General features: G+C 42.8%; 5 protein-coding genes across 5 annotated transcripts; 1 reads left to right on the top strand and 4 right to left on the bottom strand.

The window, feature by feature from the left end:
* Window positions 1-423: 423 nt before the first annotated feature.
* Window positions 424-3,112, bottom strand: SERLADRAFT_474431 (uncharacterized protein; the record flags this gene model as incomplete). Its single annotated transcript, XM_007321420.1, has 11 exons — window positions 424-1,329; window positions 1,384-1,485; window positions 1,536-1,661; window positions 1,713-1,876; window positions 1,939-2,026; window positions 2,084-2,191; window positions 2,246-2,422; window positions 2,487-2,549; window positions 2,604-2,679; window positions 2,757-2,958; window positions 3,008-3,112. 11 exons carry the CDS (start codon window positions 3,083-3,085, stop codon window positions 1,203-1,205), a joined length of 1,311 nt encoding a protein of 436 aa, XP_007321482.1.
* Window positions 3,113-4,007: 895 nt separating this feature from the next.
* SERLADRAFT_417179 (uncharacterized protein) lies at window positions 4,008-5,914 on the bottom strand (the record flags this gene model as incomplete). Its single annotated transcript, XM_007321419.1, has 9 exons — window positions 4,008-4,102; window positions 4,167-4,578; window positions 4,633-4,816; window positions 4,873-4,988; window positions 5,047-5,147; window positions 5,217-5,368; window positions 5,422-5,495; window positions 5,554-5,795; window positions 5,856-5,914. 7 exons carry the CDS (start codon window positions 5,789-5,791, stop codon window positions 4,415-4,417), a joined length of 1,029 nt encoding a protein of 342 aa, XP_007321481.1.
* A 5,394-nt stretch (window positions 5,915-11,308) lies between these two features.
* SERLADRAFT_410252 (uncharacterized protein) lies at window positions 11,309-12,361 on the bottom strand (the record flags this gene model as incomplete). The annotated part of the gene is made up of 5 exons (XM_007321418.1): window positions 11,309-11,413; window positions 11,469-11,800; window positions 11,831-11,886; window positions 11,991-12,291; window positions 12,346-12,361. The coding sequence occupies 5 exons, from the start codon at window positions 12,359-12,361 to the stop codon at window positions 11,309-11,311; spliced, it is 810 nt and encodes a 269-aa protein (XP_007321480.1).
* A 1,751-nt stretch (window positions 12,362-14,112) lies between these two features.
* On the bottom strand, window positions 14,113-14,622 carry SERLADRAFT_350999 (uncharacterized protein; the record flags this gene model as incomplete). Its single annotated transcript, XM_007321417.1, has 1 exon — window positions 14,113-14,622. The coding sequence occupies one exon, from the start codon at window positions 14,620-14,622 to the stop codon at window positions 14,113-14,115; it is 510 nt and encodes a 169-aa protein (XP_007321479.1).
* Window positions 14,623-16,142: 1,520 nt separating this feature from the next.
* On the top strand, window positions 16,143-16,554 carry SERLADRAFT_396910 (uncharacterized protein; the record flags this gene model as incomplete). The annotated part of the gene is made up of 1 exon (XM_007321416.1): window positions 16,143-16,554. The coding sequence occupies one exon, from the start codon at window positions 16,146-16,148 to the stop codon at window positions 16,308-16,310; it is 165 nt and encodes a 54-aa protein (XP_007321478.1).
* Between the last annotated feature and the right edge of the window lie 3,226 nt (window positions 16,555-19,780).

Raw genomic sequence — 19,780 nt, 5'->3', positions numbered from 1 at the left:
TTATTGATTATGGCACTTATATGTTCCATCCACCTTAGATGCTTTCCCGTCGGGTACCCATAGTTCCTACTCCTCCGCCTCCACCTCAACAACCACCGCCTTCCGCCATTCCTTCGTATCTTCAGCGAGTCAACCCACCCTCTCCTGTCGCATCTCCGCGCCCTCGTTCTCCACAGCTAGTTCCTTCCCGTCCCGGCACTCCGCCTGCGGTACCCTATAGATCTGGTTCACCTTTCCGGAATAAAGCAGTACCAGGGTCCCCTCGTCCGCAATCTCCAAGTGTCCTACCTTCCATCAGCGCATCCATTCCAAATCAATTGCCGTTACCAGTACCCGCACGGCCTCTTGATCTCGAGGTAGACTTATGCGTGCAACACGTGTTGCCGCAAACAATTAGGGTTGAAGAGCCTTTCAAAGTTGGAGTCAGAATTGCCGTGGCAGGCGCACTCCCAAACCCCAAAAACCGTGACAAGAAGGTCAGAATTGTGTCTTTGGTAGTTCAACACCTCCAACCCCCTCGTGCTGCTGCTATACCAGATGTACCTCCGTCAACAGCCACAATCAGCTCTCGATTTTCATCTCTTGGAATGTCATCGTCGTCCACAATAACCACTCCCATACATGGCCTTTCTAGTGCCCTTACAGATAAACTTGTATCAGATTCTCCCTTAAAGCTCCGCAGTGGTGATTCACCATCGCTCCCACCTCCATACTTCGAAGGCTTGGGAGAAGATAAGGCCACAAAACTGGCCGGCACCACATTCCTTGGTCCATCTGCAATTTCCCTCGAACCAATATATTTATCTAATTCCTCAACTCTCCCTGCTGCAAATGAGCTTGATCAGGCAGAGTACGAGATGATTCGAGCCGAGGCTGTGACTGAGATCCAGCTGTCATTTTTACCCTTGCGAACAGGGTTTGTGAGTGTGGGAGGGTTGCGAGTTTTACTTGTTGGCGATAGGATCGCAGGAGATGATCGCGAATACAACGGTGAATACGGACGAGTAGATCAGCGGATATTGAAGGAAATGGAAGTTATTGCTGAAATATGGGTGAATTCTTGACTAGAGCGTTGTTGATAGTCTTATATGAATTTTCTCATGGGTATATGCGTACTCTCGGAGGTCTAGTGTGAAGGTCCTTCATTTATTATGATGACGATACAGTCCGAATGGTATCACTGTATTACAAAAGGAATCCCCTCAAGCAGCGATCCAAGATTGGCTAACTAACAGCTGGACTGAAAGAAGGGCGTGATATCTGACGTCTGAGTCGGAATGTCTCATAAGATCCATTGCTCGTGTCTTGGCACCCAGATCTGTGACAACCCTTGAAGAGAGTTGAAAAAAAAAATTCAATGGCTGTTCAAGTAATTGAGCTCACTTTTTCCCTCTGTCATAGTGTTTGACATATCGTCCAATATCGTGCACTGCTACTGCGAGCACAAGTGGGTCATTTGAGTCGTCCAGCAACCTGATCAATATCCTGAAAGAAGGTGTGGTTAGATACTCAGTTGAATGCATCTAAATCTATACCTTAATTGTTCGTAATCTTTATCATTCAGCTTAGCCGCATTCTCCTTCCAGAAATCTTCCGATTCATGAACAGGAGTCCATGAAAGATGTCCAGATGCTAATTCCGAAGTATACTCGTCATAAGTTCTGTACATATAGTGAGTAAATGCTAACGTGACTATGTAAATTAACACTCACGTCAAGGTTTGGAAGTTCGTTTCAAGCTCATCTTTCACAAATTGAACATCTTCAAGAATATCTTCATCAGACCACTTTCTCCCAGAAAGATTCTTGATGAAAGGTAATAGCTGTGCTACGAGCATTGCTGGTAGGTTCGCAGATGGCGCTTTGGTAACGAAATTCTGAAATCGTTGATGAGATATTAATCCACTCCTATTTGATGAAGGCGAAACGGAAGACTTACTCGGAAAGTGGCAACGATGACCCGGATCACTTTCTCTTTCACTGCCGCTTGCGCTACTGTAATAAGCAAAGGTATAATATCGTATTTCCTACCGGATTCCAAGTGGTCATCAAAAACGAGTAGATTTATCTATAAAATGACTTACTTATTAATTTGTTCTGCTACTTCCTTCTCGAATGATAACAACCAGAAACAGAACCCGACTTGATAGCTCATCTGTGGGCCAGGTTTGTTCCGAATAGAATCGACCAAGCTACGCAGGTATTTAGATATGCTAATTAGCTGTAGGATAACGGCGGATGCTCACCCGTCTATGATACCTGGAATGCCCCATACAGCTTTGCGATATTCAGGACGAGCTAAAAGAGCCTCGAGGCATTGAACAGCTATATCACGTTTGTGGAACGAGCTATCTTGTATCATGGTGGATAAAATGTTCAAGAATGACTGCAAATACTGATGGTGCAGTTGGGTAGCTTCAAAACTAGAGTAAGTAAACTTCAGCTGAGTGCGACAAAGACAGAAGCGGCCCAATGAAATAGCGCGACCTTAGAAGCATGGTTAGGATCTGTGCAGACTTGAGCTGTACAAAATCATCTTGAACATCCGTGCTGCAATGATTGCTGAGTGATAATAGGTAAAGAACGTTAAAGCGAAGAGCGTACCGCAATAAAGGTACATAGGGAAGCTCTGGATCGGTTTGAGAGGCCCTTGTGAAGAGTGGTATGCGCTCGTCGTGATCTAATATACAGTGAATGTTGTATCAAATGGATGTTAGCCCCGCATCTAATCCAAGCGTTAAACGACCTAAGACAAACCAAGGAGAGCATCTGCTATTAGAACTAAGATGCATTGCATGGTATCCACCCTCCGGAGTTTCTTGAGGAGACGGAGATACAGCAGTGCATATGTTTTGCCATCAGAAACGAGGAGAGATTCAGTCTTTGCTCTTGGTTGTCTATCCACTTTCTTGATGAGTGCTAGCTCCTCCGAAGTGACCAAGCCGGCGCGTTGGTATCCCTGAAGAGCTGATTGGAAAAATGAAGAGCTGATTCATGAATATGTTTACCTCCCATGGCACAGGCTTTGACCTGATTTTGGCTGAATTCTCGTCCAGAAACGCGTTTGAGACTAAGGCCACAGACATGGTAGTTCGTTGCGAATGCTCCTCAGTGCCAGATAGCCCAAGTATGCCTTCCATATGTTGTCTCTCTTATGGGTATACATTTCTCACGCGTCTGTTTTCAATCTGTTTTTGCGAGAAATATTGATAAATAATAAATTCGGTATACCCAAATTTCCTCGTCTGGTCCGCTCTCTCTGTGTTCACTACAGACCATGTTCTCCCGTACAGTCCTTTCACCATGTAACCGGCCGCCAAAAGGTAAGATTCATGCATTTGAGTGTTGTGCGCGAGTTCTGAAGGGCTATAGGTCATTTTGGTGGTTTTTGCCGTTCGCTGGCTACTCAGGCCAGTACAGCTCCTACGCCAAGTGCACCAGAGTTCAGCGAGACTACGTCGCGTCCTATAAAGCCTTCACGCCCAATAGTTAATGCAGCGGTCATTCTGAACCGGTCTCCCATCATCACCCGCACACCAACGCCATTTGAAAGGGCTTATTATGCCTACCAATCCCGCATTCACCGCGCTCTACATAATCCTTTCCCTTATGAATTTTATTTCAAACAGGGTTCACCACTCGAGGCAAGGTTTAATATCGAGGAACGCCGCAGAGAAAGAAAAGCATTCGGTGCTCCTTTTGGCATGGACACTGCGGAACAAAGTGAATCTGCCACTCTTGCTGAAGCCAGTCTGAGGGATGAGGACGAAGAAACCATGCCTCGCGTTCACGAGGCAGATACGAAGCAAGACTTGAAAAGTTTAGACAGGAGAGGGCAGCGGAATCTTTACTTGATGCTGTTAAAAAACGAAAGTGGCAAGGACGTCTGGCGGTTTCCTCAAGGTGGTGTCGAAAAAGGCGAGCTTTTACATCAGGTTAGTAGCTAACCTCGATATTCCTTTCTTTTCGATAACCACGCCTTGTCTTCAGGCTGCAAACAGAGACCTCGAAGCCGAATGTGGGAGCCACATGGATACGTGGATAGTTAGCCGTAACCCGATAGGTGTTTACCATCCGTCGTCTGTAGCCGAGCCCAGTTCAAAAGTAAGCTTTCCGCCTTTGAGATGCTCTATGCACACCCGACTAATTTGAACTCCCGCTCGACAGGCTGTGGTCTTCTTCTACAAGGCTCACATCATGGCGGGCCAAGCTCGTCCAGATCCAAAGCGCGTGTTGGATTTCGCATGGTTGACCAAGGGGGAGATATCTAGAAGAGTGGATCCAGAGTACTGGACAGGTATCAAAGACATGCTTTCGGACGCTTAATACTCGTGCTATTGAGATCTAATATATAACTCTCATTGGTTGTGCAGTGGTAGTATCCAGAATAGCTAACTACACTAATTTATATAACACTACTTGGGTGCCGAGATAGCTTTTCGCACATCTGGCCTTTTCTGCGCATCGTCAAACCTACGAACGGTGACATCACACGTCGTACTCTTGCAAATATGTTTCGACTTGGTCTTCAAAACATCAGAGAAAAGTGTGAGGCCCGCCGCACGTTCAACAGCTTCGACTAGCGATAAATATTTCAGTTCACGCAACACATTTCATATATGAAAAAACGAACTAGGCACAACAAAGCTTTCCAGAGGTGCGTCGTCAGCAATGACTGCATTAGGCAAAACGAATGCTCCAGTGGATATTTCTGGGACATCAGGCGTTGAGGGTGACGAGGGACGAGAGGTCAGGACCACCTTGGCAAAATGGGTTGGGACAGCAACATTAGGTGGTGAACCAATCACTTCGTGAGTCTTCGGATAGTATGCTAATAGACAGTCGCGCAAGACATCAGGGTAGAAAGACGTACCACTCTCCATTTTCCATCCGATTCTTGACGAGGAAGATACAGTGGTACGGTGAATACATAGACATCTGAGAACGATCCAGTAAGGCGCCGACACCAGTCCTCTAAGTAAGCCCAATCTAACGGACACAAAATATAAATTAAACAGTATCTCATATTACTGATTCAGGGGCTCACAGTGTCGGTTGAAGCCCGCACCAACTTGAGGGGCAATATTCGACAGAAGGAAGGTCTCATTCATGGCTTCTTGTGATGATTTTGCATCAGCAGCAGGGACCCTATCGGGTTGAAGCGAAAAAAATGAAGATTAGTACCTGTGAAACTAGGCACTCGGAGGGAAAACAAACATATGACCACGGTCATAACCACTCTTGAAGTAATCTTTGAGCAATGCGCGGAAAGGAGTGGGTAAAGCTTCATCTTCCGTGAACGTCGATTTTGAACGATCGCCATTCTCAGGAGAACGACCCAAGGACGACAGTGTTAAATGCTCTGCTGTCTGTGGTGGTGCCGTATGTTATCAGTCGTTTCAGGACACAACCTGACACTTACCCATGCTGGGTGCCGAAGTCTTCGGTCGTAAGCTGCCACATAGGCCTTGCGCACGAGCAGATCCGAGACAGGACCTGGGAGATAAAATGTTGAGACGTTAATAAAGGCCACGCAACCTTTCATGCGACGTACCTGGATTGCCATACTTCAGCACTGGTGATGGGGTAGAGGCAGCAAGGGCTGTGCTTGACAACCTGGCGCTTCCACTAGGCCCTAGCTCGATGAATGCTGGGGACACGCGTGTTTCTTCAGCCGTTTGTGTGACTGGAGAGATTGGCCTCCTCCTGGATGATACAGCTGTCGCAACACCACCTCCGACCAGAGCACCAACCGCGAAACAGGCGGCATGAACAATTGTAGAACTAGCCATAACGCTACAGAACCGAGAGACACGTCAAGTTTTTAACCCTTTATCCGCAATCAAAAGACCCTACCAAGGTATATTAGGCTGTATTGAATGGACAACCACTGGCTTGAAAGGTGAGCCACCCTAAAAAGGACTTGCCACCAACACCGACACGCGTTATTTGGCAAAAGCTTTAGAAACAAACATTGCAACACTCACATGCCAGTGACGCTTATGTACCTACTAGAAAACTACACATGGTTCAGATGTGCACTCCATCAATCTATGATCATATCAGACACATAATATTATCATGATTCTTTCAGTGCTATCTTCTGCGAAGCTATATGTTTACACATGCTTTGTATTGAACTGTATTAATAGTCATGATACAAATACTCAAGATGTCCACATGTAACTTCTAAGAGAAATATGGAACAGTTGCACAACTCTTTACTATTGATTTGGTTGTTCCTTTATGCAGGAGAAACAACAAGCTGAGAGAATTATGGATAACATTGACTGGTCATAGGTACAGCATCGAGAAACAAGCATCATGACGCAGAAGTAGATTGGTGCTAGCTTGTAACAGTTTATTCATATAGTGAGCTAGTCCCTGTAATATGACATGTAGTGAATATCAGCAGTTGAATGATATAGGCCACTAATCCCTGTGCTTACTGAGGTCGATAGTGGACATGGGATCACGACCTGGATTAGATTGTCAAAAAAAGAAAAGAAAGGGATAGAACAATGAATGCTGTGAGTAATGTCACAGGTTTGTACAGCCATAAAGTAAAGTCTAATAGCAAAAAGAGAGCAGGAAAATCATGATGTCATGAGTAAAAAAGGGTAAGGCAAAACACTATCAGTATCAACACAGTTCCTTTATTGTCAGTTAGGCATTCTAAAAAATATGTGTCCATAAAAATGATTCAATAATCAAAAATAATTGCACTGTAAATGAATGTTCTGCTGAAAAAAAAGAAACTGGAGCCACCGGTCCACCACCTAGTCCAAATCCGACAGTTCCATGGCCTTACCAATAGACTGGTTGTGTTGGACCACCTGGTCAAATGAGGGAGGGAGAGGAGTAGTCCCAATTTGGAACAAGTGAGTCCCAGGCAGCGTGTGGTAGGTGTAGCTGTAGCAAAGACGATGGACAAAAGATAAGTGTACCCAAGTGAATGGGACGGCGATGTACATGGGCGATGCAAGGGGATGAACCTTCTCCAGCTCAAAAACTACCCACCCACACTCCAACCAGGCAAGACGAGCAACCGATGTTTTGATGGTATATGATGGAAGATTGACGTCATGAAGATGGACCTTTTGCCCAATTTGGACCAGCTGCCGGGGCTTTGCTGATATCAGCAGCGGCACATGGTGGTTGACGAATTGGCGACGGAAACGGATAGAAAGTGGTGACATCAGATATGGTGGGGGAGCAAAGAAGATGAGGAGGAGGAGGGTGGAGGTGACAAGGAGGTGAAACAGAATAGGGATCCAGAAGCGACCGTTGGGTGAGAATAAAAAAGAGAGTAAGGGTCCCATGGTGAGACTGAGTAAAGAAAAAAAAGGTAAGGGAGGGCGACAAAAGCGAGGGCGCAATGTGTAGCCAGGGGCGACGCAAAAATTTGCCGAAATGCGGAAAGTACCAAATGGAAAAGCAAAGATGAACGCAACTGGATTGCCTAATAGCGGTGGTGCTGATCAGCCACAAATTCAGGAAAGGCAATATTAATTACTATTCCACGTGGCACTGTGCCTGTGTGGCGCAAAGGCGAGTCTTTTTGAATATTCACTTCGTTATTGACACCTGTCCATGCTACCAATCAACTTTGGTGCATGACACCGCAACGCACCATCAACGACCGCAGCACTAGAATATGCAACCCGCTAACTGGACAACCAGCAACCGTGTGGGTTGTAGGCCACATTTTGAAAGTATGGTTTACTTACAACAATAAGCCGGATAGGAAAGCTACTGTTGGTGTAGTTCCCCTCTCATCAGAGACAGCAGACAAAGTCACAATGACGTTATTCAATCGTTCTGTGATGGACGGTTCGTCTCGCACTCTAATTTTGTTCATATGTCTGATTTCCGCCTTCTATATTTCTGCTTGCCCTTAGATCTTGTTGACGAAGGGCTAGGAGACATCAAAGCAATAAAATGGCAAAGTAAACTTGTCAGAGGACAAAATTTGCCCATCAGAAAGTCTTATTGTTATCCTTCAATCTTACTAACCTCTCTCAGGCAACATTGTGCAATACTATCTATGATGCTCAAGATGCTTTTTGTGACAAAGAAAACATGCCACAATATCACGCATTGGATTTGAAAATAGGAGATCTCGTCCTCATGGAAGTCAACATTGTATGTTATAAAATAAAGACAGATGAAAGACAGAAGGCTCTCAACCACTGGGTGGTGTAGTGGACCCACCTTGAATTCATGAGAATATCTTTACTCTATTGTAGCAACACAACACAAGAGAACGCGGAAGAGGACAAAAATGTTATCCCTGAATTTGTCTTGTAATAAGTAACTAAATTACATAGCTTCGCTCAATCATGTCTGTAAACAAATGCCAATTCTTTTGTAGCTTAGAATTCTTTTTCTCAAAATTCTAACGGAATACAATAAAACCATATATTTCCCTCACTCCCTTGGCTATAATTCTTGTTTCTCCCGCTGTCATGCACCAAAGTTGATTGGTAGCATGGACAGGTGTCAATAACGAAGTGAATATTCAAAAAAACTCACCTTTGCGCCACACAGGCACAGTGCCACGTGGAATAGTAATTAATATTACCTTTCCTGAATTTGTGGCTGATCAGCACCACCGCTATTAGGCAATCCAGTTGCGTTCACCTTTGCTTTTCCATTTGGTACTTTCCGCATTTCGGCAAATTTTTGCGTCGCCCCTGGCTACACATTGCGCCCTCGCTTTTGTCGCCCTCCCTTACCTTTTTTTTCTTTACTCAGTCTCACCATGGGACCCTTACTCTCTTTTTTATTCTCACCCAACGGTCGCTTCTGGATCCCTATTCTGTTTCACCTCCTTGTCACCTCCACCCTCCTCCTCCTCATCTTCTTTGCTCCCCCACCATATCTGATGTCACCACTTTCTATCCGTTTCCGTCGCCAATTCGTCAACCACCATGTGCCGCTGCTGATATCAGCAAAGCCCCGGCAGCTGGTCCAAATTGGGCAAAAGGTCCATCTTCATGACGTCAATCTTCCATCATATACCATCAAAACATCGGTTGCTCGTCTTGCCTGGTTGGAGTGTGGGTGGGTAGTTTTTGAGCTGGAGAAGGTTCATCCCCTTGCATCGCCCATGTACATCGCCGTCCCATTCACTTGGGTACACTTATCTTTTGTCCATCGTCTTTGCTACAGCTACACCTACCACACGCTGCCTGGGACTCACTTGTTCCAAATTGGGACTACTCCTCTCCCTCCCTCATTTGACCAGGTGGTCCAACACAACCAGTCTATTGGTAAGGCCATGGAACTGTCGGATTTGGACTAGGTGGTGGACCGGTGGCTCCAGTTTCTTTTTTTTCAGCAGAACATTCATTTACAGTGCAATTATTTTTGATTATTGAATCATTTTTATGGACACATATTTTTTAGAATGCCTAACTGACAATAAAGGAACTGTGTTGATACTGATAGTGTTTTGCCTTACCCTTTTTTACTCATGACATCATGATTTTCCTGCTCTCTTTCTGCTATTGGACTTTACTTTATGGCTGTACAAACCTGTGACATTACTCACAGCATTCATTGTTCTATCTCTTTCTTTTCCTTATTTTGACAATCTTATCCTGTACTACCTACACAGGATTCGTCAGCATACATTCCTTCCTTCATGTTCTTTCTCATTCTTTTTGCACAGCTATACTGTGCATAGCCTCCCTTTATTTTACTATATAAACCCCTGTATTTTACCTTGTAAAAAAAACAACAAGAAATCCAATCCAGACTTCTTCTCTAAATCTCAAGTTCACTACTCTGCTACTTGTGATCCAGTGTGGTCACAACACTTCCCACTGTTACTACTGTTAATTGCTGTCATCGTCACTCGTCACTTTTGAGAGTGATTGTCATCCCTTTCGATTAGAGTCCTTCTGAGCACTACAGTTTGTGCATCAGGAGCCTGCTATCACTGGGAACCTCGTTTTCTTGTCATTCTCAAACCTACCTTGTGCTAAGATTAGCAAGGTAGTGCGCATATATACTCGCCACAAAGCCCCTATCTTCTACATTCCAACTATCCCTCCTCCTCAAAACCCACACCCATACATCTCTGGGTTTAACTTTGAAGGATCCTCATACATACCACCCCACGAACAACCAGAGCACCCACTGTTCTAGGAGGCAAAGCCCATAAACAAGTTCCGTGGAATCTGGGAGGATTGTGTGTTAGTTTGTTTTGTGTGTGGTTTTCTAACAACAGTTCTCATCATCGACAGCGGGCCCCAAGTGAAGTGCCTTGGTAATTTGGAAATGGAGTAGATATTGGCTGCATCACTGGCAAAATTGATGAAGCGGTGGATTTGACTGGAGAAAGAACAGTGAGACAATACATGTCATGTCTTTTTCTTGTACTTACGTCTGAAAGTCTTCAGTATAGTGAGCAATTTCTGATATATCAATAGTGTTCAAGATGGGCTGGGGCATAGCAGCCCCTATTGAAGACGCGCGGATTGCTACTTTCTTTGGGGAGTGTTTTGGTTGCTAACATCAAAATGAGTATGGTAAAAAAAAGGAAGAATGCAGCAATACTGAAGCCAGCATTTTAGTCTTTGGCAGTTGTTGGAGGAGTTGGTGAGACTTATCGCGTGTTTTGGAAACATCTGCAGCAGGCATAGTTGATGTTGTTGCCTGCCGTAAAGTGATGTCAGAAGGCTCGCATAAAAATGGCAACTAATAGGTGACTCACTAGTAAAGTTTGAGAGGGTTTCTTGTGATTCCTGTCAATGCTTTTGCCTTTGTCCAAAGGACGTGCATGGTTTAAAGCAGGCAAGGAAACATCTGTTGGGGAAGGGACATTTGTGTTGTCGTCATCAGTATTCTTGATGTCAGTTTCTCCACTAAAGCTCTATCAGTAGAGAGTAAAATATAAAGGAAAAGGTGACTTGCCAAGGCCATTTAACAGGTTTTTCGGTCTGGCCTGTAATAGAAGCCTGAGATCTTTTAGTAGTCATAGCAGGAAAGATGAATAAAGGTTTTGATGACAGTTGACACAAGGTATTTATGTGCAAACACAGCAAGTGACTAAACTGTCAGCGTCATAATTTACATCAGAGCAAATAAACAGAGCCTGGAGACTTAGGAGTACAATATGAATTAATTGTATCGTCCTAAAGTCAATAAAAAATCAGAGAATGATTGAATATCAAACATCTAATTGTAATGAAATATGCCATTGAATGTGATCATGTGAGGATATGATTGCTTGGACGTTTTATAGTAGAAGTTATTTATTGGGCATTTTGTATGATGTCATGTCTTTTATGTTAATCATTTTACCTGGGCGAATGCGTGGCAATGTCAAGAGTTTGTCTAACTTTGGTACATTTCACAGACATAGTTGCATCGTGAGAGCTACATTTCTTTGGTTGGTCACTGGACTAGAAAAAGCAATAGATGAATGTATTTATTTAGGAGCAATTAGAGAGGACTTACTGACTTTGCCGCAACGCTCTCTTGTAATTGGATAATATGAGTGAAGGTTGGGAAAACTTTCACCGTTTTTTGTCCGGAGGCACCACGTCTTACGACAATATCAAATTCTACACCTACTTCAACAAAATCTCCAGGCGACAGAAGAAGGTGTTTTATCGCCGTCAGTTGATTGGTAGCATTATATTTTGCGACAGGCAATTTGTCATTGGTGTTCCATTCTGCACTAATCCGCTCATAATAATGGTTAGGATTGTCTGGTGCCGCTAAGAAATCTGGTTGAACACTGTTCTTTGCATGTAGAGATTTTGATGATTGTTTGGCGTGGATTGAAGCTGCGAGCCAGGGGCAAGCATTTTGCTAACCAATTTGCGAATCACGCTTAAAGAAGAAATTGTAGCTAGCCACGGCTTGCGATGACCTGAACAAGTGAGAATTAATGACTGACACACAGTTCAAATCGTTTCATTATTTCTATAATAGATAATGTCAGCGCTGAAATTTAGACAAAGATAGTGTTCATACCCATTCCAATTGCCTAAAGTAGCCAATTGTAACATCTTGATAAAACCATGCAGGCGAATAGACATGGGGTAAACTTCTCCTTCAACTTCTGGAGAGGGCAAAGAGTAGACTAATTGATATCCTCGAGTGGAGTCTACGCAATCCTCGTCTTGCATCACATGCACCCATTCCAGCATTTTGTCTAAGGTGTGAGGAACAATTTGCCACTTTTGAAGCTCTGCAGCTCTCACATCAGGAGTTTCTTTATTTCCCAATGTGCACACCCAAAGATAAAGATAGCGCACAAGGATATTGTTGTTATCTAAGAAAATGGAAAGGGATTAAAGTATACATTGGCCAAAGAAAACTTACTTACTGGTCAAATATGACATGTTAGGGAGCTAAAGAAAAAGAAAAGAGCGTGCTTTCAGGTGGCAGAGATAGAGTTTTATAGCGAATTATACTTAGCAAAGAAGTTTTGATAGGGACAATCCCTCCCATTGTGATATGAATAAGACATTGAAATATATCAGGCCCAGACAATGTGGTTAGATGTGATGCGGTTATACTGAGTGATAGAGCCCCATGAATTGCATATTTCATGAATAAGATGCAGAGCTAGATGGCGGCAACATGAACATGCGGCCAATACCAAAGAGCGACTCTACCACAATCAAGACCTGAGTTTGAAAAAGTTCAAGGCACACATTTGTCTCAGATCAAGATGATCGATACTGTATAGCAATGGTATGTTGCTATAATGTTTTTTCACCATGATCAATAGCTGTCTTCTGTTGCTCCTAAGGAAGTCTCCACATCATTTTGTTTGTTGAAATAACATGCTCAACTGTGACAGTGTTACTATCAGAGGAAGATTGACATTGTATAGTATGAAGGGAACACAAGCATGAGTTTGGTACGTCACTTTAACTTACATCAACAGCTCCTTTATTTTCGCGCAACAGAGGATGTCATTGGTCTCAAAGGAGGACATAAAAGAACACCAGAGTTCTGCAATATGAGGATATTTCTTCTAAGCAAGATGTCTGTACGGATTCATGGATTGTTTGCAGAGTACTATGATAGGGAAACCACAGTGTGAACAAAAATTCTTTCATTTATCTATTCCGATAGACTGATAAAGTGTCAACTCAGGAAACTCAATACTCTTTTGAATTTTGCAAAACCATCATTAGCTCTGTATTCGCCAGAGTTGATGCCACCAGATGCAAATTGGGGGGTTGGCATGATAATCATGATTACACCAAAGCATCTTTTCTGTGCAATCGTACTGGGGAGCAAACCATGCAGATGAATGTTATCGGTTATATCCATGACATGGACCTTTTCACTGTTGGTGAGGAGTATTTGCGTTTGAAGCCAATTGGTTATGGTACAACACGTGTACTGCGGGAATGGCTGGCTAAAACTGCTTTCCCTCAAGGCGGTAAGTTAATATCAATGTTTCATTCATGACATTGAACCATTATTTCAAAGTATGGTCTGAGAGAGATGATGTGGTCAAGACGTTTGCGGTGAGTCAATGCAAGATACAAAGAGCTTCACTAATTATCAAGTTTGTAGAACAACTTTTCATTTGGTTGTGAGGTCAATGATGGCCACAAATATCTTCAGGCAGGAGAGAAGCCTTTCGCATATAAAGAAGAAGATCTTATTGAAGGAGATTTAGTGATGTTACACGTGATGCAACGATGGTTTCCTCTGATACCGCAGGATATTTTTGAAATTGACAGGGTTAATTGGGAGGCATTTCATTCAGTGCGATGGAAGACGTGCAATTGGAGAACATTCTTAGAGTTGAAGGAAGTCGCATTGTTACGTGAGGCAATAGATAGATGTAGAACATTTTTCCAATAATTGTGTTAAAGTCATTTGTCAATGATGCTCACATTGATTTTGATGGGTTTTTTGGTGGAACAACTACAGAAAAGCTCATTGCAAAGTGCTTCGACCCAAGCTGGTAACTAAATACCCACTAATCTCTCCAAAAGGCTTCCCAAATGAATGCAGATGGAACAATTTAGGTTGTGTATGAGTAACCAAGAACAGACAATTAACTTTCCTCCAAATGGTGTCCAACTCATCATTGTTTAGGATTTGCACTATTTTTTGGCAAACAAAGTTATGCCTCATTCATAACTGGTAAGGTCGCACCAAGATAGTCAAATTCACTCTCAAATTCAAGTGCTGTAATGATGTCTAGATCCTCTAAGTGTGCAAATTCTTCACGCAACTCACCAGAAAGCTGTTTGTATACATCATGGGATGAGAACCAATGCAATATTCCAATGCTTTCTAATGAAGTTGCTCGAGATAGCATGACATAGACATTTTGTAGACAAGTAGCGCTAGCAAGATCAACAATGATGTTCAATAATGAATGTCCCTGGACTTTGTAATCCGTAAATACAAAGGCTGGCAGCATAGGTAATTGCTTCCTTGATATTGAATGTAACATCTCATTAATTTTGTATTTGAATGTAGTGGGTGCTGGAAACACAGGCACTGTTCCTTCCTCTAATCCAGGCAAAGTCAATGTAGCTGCGGGTACATGAACGTAAGCACACAATGCATAATAATGGCCCTCTTCATCAGTCTCCCATATAACATTCTTGAGTCCCCTCACTTCCATTAACTACTTTGCTATTGATTGCAGCATTCTCTGTGATCATCACAGGCATTCCTGGAACAAGGGGTAAAGATCCAAGGGCATCTTTCGAAACTGTGGACCTAATCTTCCATGCACGGTGTCGATGATGAGAACTGTTGTTAGAAAACCACACACAAAAACAAACTAACACATAATCCTCCCAGATTCCACGGAACTTGTTTATGGGCTTTGCCTCCTAGAACAGTGGGTGCTCTGGTTGTTCGTGGGGTGGTATGTATAAGGATCCTTCAAAGTAAAACCCAGAGATGTATGGGTGTGGGTTTTGAGGAGGAGGGATAGTTGAATTTATAGAAGATAGGTGCTTAGTGACGAGTATAGATGAGCACTACCTTGCTCATTGTAGCACAAGGTAGGTTTGAGAACGACGAGGATGACGAGGTGACAAGGTTCCCAGTGATAGCAGGCTCCTGACGCACAAACTGTAGTGCTCAGAAGGACTCTAATCGAAAGGGATGACAATGACTTCAAAAATGGGAAGTGACGATGACAGCAGTTGACAGTGGTAGCAGTGGTAAGTGTTGTGACCACACTGGATCACAAGCAGCAGAGTAGTGAACTTGAAATTAGAGAAGAAGTCTGGATTGGAGTTCTTGTTTTTTTTACAAGGTAAAATACAGGGGTTTATATAGTAAAAGAAAAGTAGGCTATGCACAGTATAGCTGTGCAAAAAGAATGAGAAAAAACATGAAGGAAGGAATGTATACTGACGAATCCTGCGTAGGTAGTACAGGATAAGATTGTCAAAAAAAGGAAAAGAAAGAGATAGAACAATGAATGCTGTGAGTAATGTCACAGGTTTGTACAGCCATAAAGTAAAGTCCAATAGCAAAAAGAGAGCAGGAAAATCATGATGTCATGGGAAGATGCAGTAAAAAAAAGGGCAAGGCAAAACACTATCAGTATCAACACAGTTCCTTTATTGTCAGTCAGGCATTCTAAAAAAATATGTGTCCATAAAAATGATTCAAAAATCAAAAATAATCGCACTGTAAATGAATGTTCTGCTGAAAAAAAAGAAACTGGAGCCACCGGTCCACCACCTAGTCCAAATCCGACAGTTCCATGGCCTTACCAATGGACTGGTTGTGTTGGACCACCTGATCAAACGAGGGAGGGAGAGGAGTAGTCCAATTTGGAACAAGTGAGTCCCAGGCAGCGTGTGGTAGGTGTAGTTGTAGCGAAGACGATGGACAAAAGATAAGTGTACCCAAGTGAATGGGACAGCGATTAACATGGGCGACGCAAGGGGATGAACCTTCTCCAGCTCAAAAATTACCCACCCACGCTCCAACTAGGCAAGACGAGCGACCGATGTTTTGATGGTATATGATGGCAGATCGACGTCATGAAGATGGACCTGTTGCCCTATTTGGACCGGCCGCCGGGGCTTTGCTGATATCAGCAGTGGCACGTGGTAGTCAACGGATTGGCGACGGAAGCGGATAGGAAGTGGTGACATCAGAAATGGTGGGGGTGCAAATAAGATGAGGAGGAGGAGGGTGGAGGTGACAAACAAGTGGATTAGAATGGGGATCCAGAAACGACTGTCAGGTGAGAATAAAAAGGAGAGGAAGGGGCCCATGGTGGGGCTAGGCAAAGGAAGGGGAGTAAGGGAAACGACAAAAGCGAGGGCGCAATGCAATGTGTAGCCAGTGGCAACGCAAAAATTTGCCGAAATGCCGAAATGCGGAAAGTACCGGATGGAAAAGCAAAGGTGAGCGTGACTGGATTGCCTAATAGAGGTGGTGCTGATCAGCCACAAGTTCAAAAAGGGCAATATTAATTACTATTCCACATGGCACTGTGCCTGTGTGGCGCAAAGGCGAGTCTTTTTGAATATTCGCTTCATTATTGACACCTGTCCATGCTACCAATCAACTTTGGTGCATGACAGCGGGCTAGGCCCCATGACATCATCAGCCACTGTCTCTATCAACTGTATAGTACACATGTACAAACAAAACCTGTAGTAGTATATATACCCCAATAGATCCAGGAGACTCCTCAGCGAGTCCTCCTGTTGTATACCAACTAACTCTCTGCATTCTAAGGGGTAACCACTCCCTCATCATCTTTCTCTATAGTGTGTTCCTGTGTGCGCCAGAGTATATCTTGGTTGTTACAGTGCCGAGCGGAGCTTCAGCTTATGTGACCTTTGTGATGTCTAAATAGCCCCCCATCTGAATCAACGGTTAACAACAGTACAGCTAAATGGATATTGATAAACCACCATGTGAGAGCACACATACAAGAAGACAAAATGGAGTGTGAATAATTTTACAGTGCTGGCTACCAGCATGTGACTCTGTCAGAGTCTAACCATATCAGTTTAGCCTTTTTTAAGATTTAGTCTAATATTCCAACTCAAATCAACCCAGTGGAAAGTCAGCATGTGCATGTAATTTTTCAAAATATTGGTCTATTATTATGAATTTAGCTGTAAATGGAGTTGGTTGTGAGTTCTAAATAATGAATGGTGGCGGAGATCAAATACAAACTATACAATTGGAATGTAAATAATGCAGATCACAAACACAATATGTTATAGAAAAAGAAATAATGTCATAAAAAGAGGAAGAACACAGCATTACTTATCAGAAATCTAATTTACCTCATTTTGCAGAGCAATTGACAGAGCAATGGCTATTTGCTACCCACAGAACCCTCCTCAACTAACATTTGGAGTTGGAGATGATGATATCCAATAGCGTGGCAAGCTCTTCCACAGAAGAAGGCTTCATGACAATATTAGACAACAAGGTGGGTGATTTTGCCCAATTTTTTCGAGGGTGTATATCCTGAAGCCCTTGCAGTCAGTGTAAGTGATTATATCGTTGCAGCCAAGTATGTGCTCGCTGGCAGCGCCAGTATCAATAAGTCCTTTCTTTATTGCTCTCCTACCTTCACTGATTTTGGGCCTCTTTTTACCTATATTGTGTTGTTTACTTGTGTGTGAGATAATTGTGATAGGTGTATTGCCGTATGTGACATCCAACAAAATAATGTCCAAGGATGGGATTTTGTTTATATCTAGCGCTTGTCTACAACAGTGTTTTGATTTTTATTGTGTATTCGAGGGTGGTGTGAATGAAGCATCTTTGTATCCTAAAGGTCCTTGCATTGTTGTTAGTCCTCCATCTATATCTGAACTGTTAAGTCATTTTGAATTTTGTTCCATTGCAGATTTGTGTGGCATTGCAGATGCTCATGGCATCAATATTGGCAGAACTTTTAAAAAGGCATGGCTGCGTAATGCTATCCATTTGCATGAGTGTAAGGCACAGTGTAAACAAATACTGTATGTCTTTAAACATGCCAGGTGGCAGAGGAAGTGAACAGGATGTGCAGAATTAACAGAACTATTTGGTGATACAAGCAAAGTATGCGATACATTGCAGAGTCAACGCTTAAAAAGGCAACAACTGCAGCAGGACAAACTTGGAGCTGAAAGTGTGCATGTGCCAGAGAGTGCCTCATCAAGATTCATTTTGCAATTTGTGCAAACCCGAACCACAGGGTTAAGTGGACACCATTTGAACAGTAAGACTTGGGTGCCAGTTGGCGTTGAGCTTTTGCTAGCCCATGTAAACCAAGTGTGTAACCCAATTCTACAGACGAGCTCCTCAGGACAAATTACTAGGAAAGAATTGAACCAAACTATACACAGCCCCAGTGTCAAGGGGAGTACTATCACAGCAAGCATAACCAACTTTTGTCACACCCAAAATTAATGAAAAAGTCTGAAAGTAGTTAAAATGTTTAATTGCATTTTGGACCTACAAGACTTTATCAGAATAATGTATTTTTGTTAACATATTTCTACATATCCACACAAAAATATAGTATTTATGGGAATATGTCAACAAAAAGACATCATTTTGTAGGTCCAAAATGCAATCAAATATTTCAGCTACTTTCAGACTTTTCCATCAATTATGAGTATGACAAAAGTTGGTTATGCTTGCTGTGTATAGCTCAACAGTGGTGCAGAACCATTGTTGATTAGAAAATACGTAAAACTTCTTCCTCAGATACCTCTGACCAGACTGGGCACTTGCCTCCACCAGTTGGAGAAGGGTTGTTAGCTTAACAAGTGGACCACCCCCTGATAAATGTTCGAACCAGGGTTTATTACTATAACTTTACATAAAATTCTAAATACTATAGTGTGAGTAGTTGGAGATTGAGATCTGATATCCAGCTGGGAAGAGGTAGATCCACAGATAGCAAGTGGGGACCCCCAGTTACATTTTTATTACTTTACAAAGAAAATAAGTCAACATGTTGTTGCAAAAACAGGCAGTGGACATAAATGCCATCCTTTACTACCTTTACTATATGCAGGAGAAGATTATGCATCTCACTGCACATTTGTAAGAGATCCAGGCTAACCAAGGCACTGGAAGCAGTGTTGAACAAAAGTTCAGGAGACTGAGCAAAATTTGCTGATTGGTGGATCAAGCTCCAAATTTGGATCAAGACAGGTTGGGATGTGTTTGCCAATGATTTTGTTCCTTTCAATGAATCAAGGCCATTGTACCATATGCTTACTTTGTTAGGTTATATCTTTCACTACATCACCACCCCATTCACTATCCAGGACCTTGTCATTTCCACTGCAGAGTATTGTCATGCTTCAAGACAAGTAATCATTACTGAGAGCATCAACCATACCATTGTCACTCCCCTCCTAGCAATATCTCAAAGACTTGCGAGGTTTGAACATGTAGGTGTCAAGTATCATTCAAGTATCATGATTATTTTTGACAACTTAAACAGGCAAAGTTATATCCTAGAACCTTCAAAGGATTATCTTATGAGACTCACACTATTGAGCCAACAATAGTAGATGTACCTATCGACATCGGGATTGAAGTCATCAAATCCACTGATGATTTCAATGTAGAAGATTGGATCTTGAAGAGTAACTACTCCAATCTCGTAATGTTTCCTCAGGTTACAAGAATGACAGTTAAGTTGCTCCCAAACACTCTGAATATGACACTGCCCTTTATTATCACCATATGCAAAGAGTTCTCCATCATCAGAAATGACTCAATCCACAGCTTCCTCCTGGATTGTATAATATTTTATATAGACAACAACAAGTTGAAAACTG

This window comes from Serpula lacrymans (assembly GCF_000218685.1).
Source record: "Serpula lacrymans var. lacrymans S7.9 unplaced genomic scaffold SERLAscaffold_11, whole genome shotgun sequence".
Taxonomy (NCBI): domain Eukaryota; kingdom Fungi; phylum Basidiomycota; class Agaricomycetes; order Boletales; family Serpulaceae; genus Serpula; species Serpula lacrymans.
Note: the sequence above shows the minus strand (reverse complement) of the source record. Positions and strands in the feature narration are given on the sequence as shown.